Raw genomic sequence first — 4920 nt, 5'->3', positions numbered from 1 at the left:
TGTCCAAGCTTAATTGCAATGAATTGGGGCCTAAGATTGTGTTTATTGTTTCAGTAGAAAACCTCTCTTGGCCAGGCCTTCTTCCTGAGACCCGGGTTTTTTTTTCTCTCTCTGTTTCTATGTGTGTCTGGCATTAGCTATTTGACACATTACCAAGATCCAGAGGCTTTTTGTACACTTGGAAAAGTCTTAGTTTTCCGTAACCTTATTCCAGAGTGTTAAACTTGTGTTTATTTGTCTGTAAACTTTGGAGAAGTCTGTTCTTCTCAAGGCCATTTGTCTGTGCTAATGGAGGTCATGAGATGGTCTCACTAAACCTTAGCAGGAAAAAAAGAGTGTGAGAAACTTGGTGCTCAAATTATTAACTTCCTCTTTATATGGACAACATATGATGACAGGTCAAAGGTCATGTTTGCTCTGTAACAATAGTGTGGGCAATAATTTACAGCTGCATTATAAAATTTACAAATTTTTACATTACAATATAAACGGAACACAAAATAAAGTGCATCATTTAAAGATTGGATTAAAACATACATTAAAATACCTTGTTTAACAGGCCTCTTGTATGTCATACTTTAATATAATTATACTGTACAATCTTGAGGGGCGTGATTTGCATTTTTACACACAAGTCAAATTCACAGCAACAAGAGAAACAATTAAGGCGAGAACATAATCCGTGACATACAAACTGGAGCCAATTTAATAACAGAGAAAAGGAGGCAGACTGTGTGCTTTAAAGCTGCTGAAACTAAGACATAAAGCTCATTTAAGTGGAATAGCTCAAACAAATAGGGGTTCAAAAGTTCAGTATATATATATATATATATAGTGGTAAGACCGCAGCTGAAGGTGTCAGTTGACTTTAATGGAATTAAGACTATTAAAAATGGTAATTCTGCCATTGGAAAAAATGTGTCACAGAATAGGATCACAAAAACGGACAATTTCCTGACATTTTGAGTAAATATTTAATCCACTGCGTGAGAATAATCAGCTAACGAAGCAACTGCTAATGAAAATAACACTTAGTACTAATACAAAATATTTTGTAAAGTCCTTTTGTTAGCGATTCATGAGCATAGGTACTCATCAAACCCATACTTCTTGAGGGTGGATAATTCCTTTAGAGTTGTGATTTATCAAATAGATCCTTATCCTAAGGAAGAATATGTTTTATTACAAACAATATATTACACAACATTGATCATCTAGAACACAATATTTCTCAAGCTAACAGGTGTGCTGAATAATCTTCATCCTCCTCCTAATACTCCATCCACATTAAGCAACATTTGTTCACACCACATTTTCTGTAAATTGTTTAGTGTTAATAACTATAGCACAGGAATCTTTGTACCCTCATTGTATGATGGAAAAAGAATGTTTTTATAATTTGAGATGACATATGAAGCTCAGCGCAAATTCTTTCAGGAAGACTTCTAAATTACTTCAATTACCACTATCTCTCCCTAAAACTATTCAGCTGTTAAGAGGCGTTCACTTTTCAGTAAACCAACCAGAATTGGCCACAAAATTCATGATCCAATCACAGCATGAAATCCTGCTTTAAATGTCTTCTCTCCTTGCTATCAGCTGTCTTTTCAGGCAAACGTGCAACCCTCCTCCTCCCCTTCCATCTCCGGGCATCGTCAACCACTGCAACCTGAGTCCCTTTGCGGCAGACAGGTCCTTCGTTCGGTCTCCGGGTTCCCTCTCCGCCATCACCAGTGTCTAGGCTCCATCGGGGGGGAATATGTCTGGCTTCTCTACCCCTTTAAAATATTTTGAATGATGGAGTCTAATCCCCAAAGACTCTGTACATTTCATATTATGCTTATGTACAATAAATCTTTGCATATCTGCAACGAAGTCTCTCCTGATTGAAATGTGTGTTTATCCAGGGCTGAGGAACAATTAGTCGTGTTTACCACATAATAATACTGCACTGTCATGGAACTAACACAACACGTCCTTCGAGAAGCACTGTACAATAGAGTTTGTTAAATCCAATCCATACAATGGTAGAACACATGCTTGTGATTACTTTCATTTACCATATTGACCACAAGCTTGTGACTCACTTATTCTAAACAACTGAGCTCCATCTACTTTACAGTAAATATTTCCACAATGATTGAATAAAGTAACTGATATAAGGAAGGATAGCTTTTCCATCACTGACACTTGCGTCATGAAAAAGTAGGTTGTCTCTGTTAGAACATCTGTTTTGGGCAAAATAACCAAATCTGCTCACACAGTCAGAGATGGTCATCACTTGAGGTAGCTGGGTGCTGAAACAGAGAGCAACAGGACGATAAAGCTCAAAGCACTTCAAGCTTATCTTTTTTTTTTCTTTCTAGCTTCATGTGCCCGACTTCACAAGAAGAGTCTTTTATTATTTTCATGTGCCTTCCTCCCATTTTTCCGAGGTTTAAAAGTTCACTTTTGGAGGAAGTCATTCAGTAGACAATCTACCCGAGCGAACTGAGAACTTTCTCCTAACTCAGAGATAAGTCAGATACATTTCTCCTCCACTGTCTCAGTGCTTAACGACACCTGAAGTGCTGGGTCTTTTGGGAATGGCAGAGCTGAAAGGTCCCTATATACATTTGTCCTTTCTCTACTCTGAGCCTCAACGCTGCCCTGCTCAGACGAATAGGAAGTTTGTGAGTTTCTGACCGATGAAGGTCGTGAACCAGAGACTCTATCTGCTTCATGGCAGCGTTCGTTGTACATTTCACTTCCCTCTGGCAGGTAGAGGAAGGTCTGGGAGCTGCAGGTGAAGTCTTGCAGGTTTTGAGAAACCAGGGAGTGTGAGTCCCGGTTAGAGATGGCAGAGGAGAGTTGATGAGCATCTATACAGTTGAAGTTTTCCTGTCTCTGTTGCCTCCGCGCTCCCATCTTGCAAAACAAGCACTTGATTTTCTCAATGAGCTTGAGAAGAACAGCCTTGCGGAGCAGGATGTAGATCCAGGGGTCAAGAATGGGGTTAAAAGAGGCGAAGCGTATCGCTCGTAGATCAGGGTTTTTCTCCAACCTCAGCTCCACTGGAGTCTTATACAGCTGGTTCAAAAACACCTGAGCCTGCAACGGAAGAAAAAAAAAACTAAGTAAATGGATAAATGTTTCAAAACACATGTGAGAGTCCAGCTGCGGGTGTGTTTCTGAGAGGAAGATTGAGAAGCACACTAATAAAAGCATGGAGCAGCAAAAGAGAAACAGCAGGGCGAGAAAAGTAATTAAAAGCAAAATAACATTATGTTTGAACTTTTTTCTCTAATAATCCGCTTGGTTTGTATCAAATTCCATGTAAAAAAATAAGTATTTCCGCGTAAAAGAGCCGTGCGTAAAAAGTGCGTAATGGATAGAAGAAATAAAGGCAAGAGTAGAAATTAGTGGCTTAAAAGGCGTAAGGAAAAAGTTATTGAGTACAAAAACTATAATGTTTTAACTTTGCTTTCTAATCATTCACTTGGATTTGGGTCAAAATGCTCGACCAGATTCCCTTTTATTTAAAAAAAATATCAGTGCGTAAAGGATAGAAAAAGCTTACATAACGCGGAAAAAATAACTTACAACAAGTGGGATGGAGCAGATAAGCACCACTACCGAAGTGCCTATAAGAAGAATGACCATTTGAATCTCTGCACCGGCCAGACGTCCAAAGCTGCGTCCTCTCCTCTGCGGGTCCACGTTGCGCCCCTGATCGGTTCCCAGCGACATCCTGCGTACGAAGCGTCGGTGCATCCGGATCAAAGCCACGCACACAAGCACGTTACAGATAACAGTGGCGAGAATAAGAATAGAGCTGAAACCCGCATACATATAGGAGTAAGCGGCATCGCTGGTCTTGTTGCTCCTCCACTCTAAAAAACACCAAGTTTGCGGGTATTGCTTCTTCACCTGTCCAAAGCCGCTTATCGGCAGGGCGCAGAAAAGCGCGTTTGAGATGTAGATAGCCAAAAGAGTTAAACCCGCCAGTTTTTGGTCCACATAGTCATTGTAGAAGTAAGCATGGTTTATAGCGACGTATCTCTCCACCGACATGGCACAGATGATACTGAGCCCCGCCAGAGAGAAGAAAAGCAAGGTGAATCCAAAGTACTGGCAGAGCGGGTCCTCTCCGGGCCACGAGCCTTTCACATAAGTGGCGATGGTGACCGGACTGGCCAGCAGTGTGCCCAGGAGGTCCGTGACGGCCAGTCCACACACCAGCGTGTAAAACGTGGTTTCTTTCTGTTCTTTGCGAGATTTACAAAGAACCACGATGGCGATGACATTCCCAACAACCCCGAAAATGAACATAATAGACGGAATGGTCGGGACCATGGTTTTCCCTGTCATGGATTCATTATAATGATTCATTGTTATGTCCTTCAAATGCCGTTCAACACGAGTGAAACAACTTTTCCTAACGCCAGTATTTCCAGTCCAGAGCAGGAGGATCATTTGCATTTGAAATAAGCCTAGGCGACATTGTCAATTCAGAAAAAAACAACCTTATTTGCACCTTATCTTAATATCAAGTAAAAAAGTGCTTCCCCTTGCAGAGCATCATGTGGCTGCTGTGGTAAGCGACGACAACTATCACATCCTCAGCTAGACAGACTCCGACAAAAGCACATTTCACTCGCCACGACAGAGAGATAAAGCCAGGCAACAGGCACCGGTGACTTCATTGAAATAAGGTTCTGCCTTCAAACTTCCTGCAGGGCTCAGTCCCTCCCCTCAATTTCACTTCACAGCCCTCAGCAGCTGTACAGTGGTGCAGGAAAGGCCTTGGACATACCTAAAGCACAACACATCTTGTGCAACACGGTTTAACAGAAGTAAAAAATATATATATACAAAAGTAAGACACTTGAAATTCTTACAGAATGTAAATTTGTGATTTCGAAGTTACCACAAGAGCAA

The 4920-nt window shown here is 41.0% G+C and overlaps 1 protein-coding gene across 1 annotated transcript; it reads right to left on the bottom strand.

Moving 5' to 3' along the window:
- Nucleotides 1-353: 353 nt before the first annotated feature.
- On the bottom strand, nucleotides 354-4670 carry ptger4a (prostaglandin E receptor 4 (subtype EP4) a). Its single transcript, XM_039804129.1, has 2 exons — nucleotides 3583-4670; nucleotides 354-3090 (listed from the first exon to the last, which is right to left on the bottom strand). Exons 1-2 carry the CDS (start codon nucleotides 4459-4461, stop codon nucleotides 2521-2523), a joined length of 1449 nt encoding a protein of 482 aa, XP_039660063.1. The 5' UTR covers nucleotides 4462-4670; the 3' UTR covers nucleotides 354-2520.
- Nucleotides 4671-4920: the final 250 nt, after the last annotated feature.

Source organism: Perca fluviatilis, chromosome 6 (genome assembly GCF_010015445.1).
Source record: "Perca fluviatilis chromosome 6, GENO_Pfluv_1.0, whole genome shotgun sequence".
NCBI lineage: Eukaryota > Metazoa > Chordata > Actinopteri > Perciformes > Percidae > Perca > Perca fluviatilis.
The sequence above is the reverse complement of the archived record's forward strand: the minus strand, read 5'-3'. Positions and strand labels throughout refer to the sequence as shown.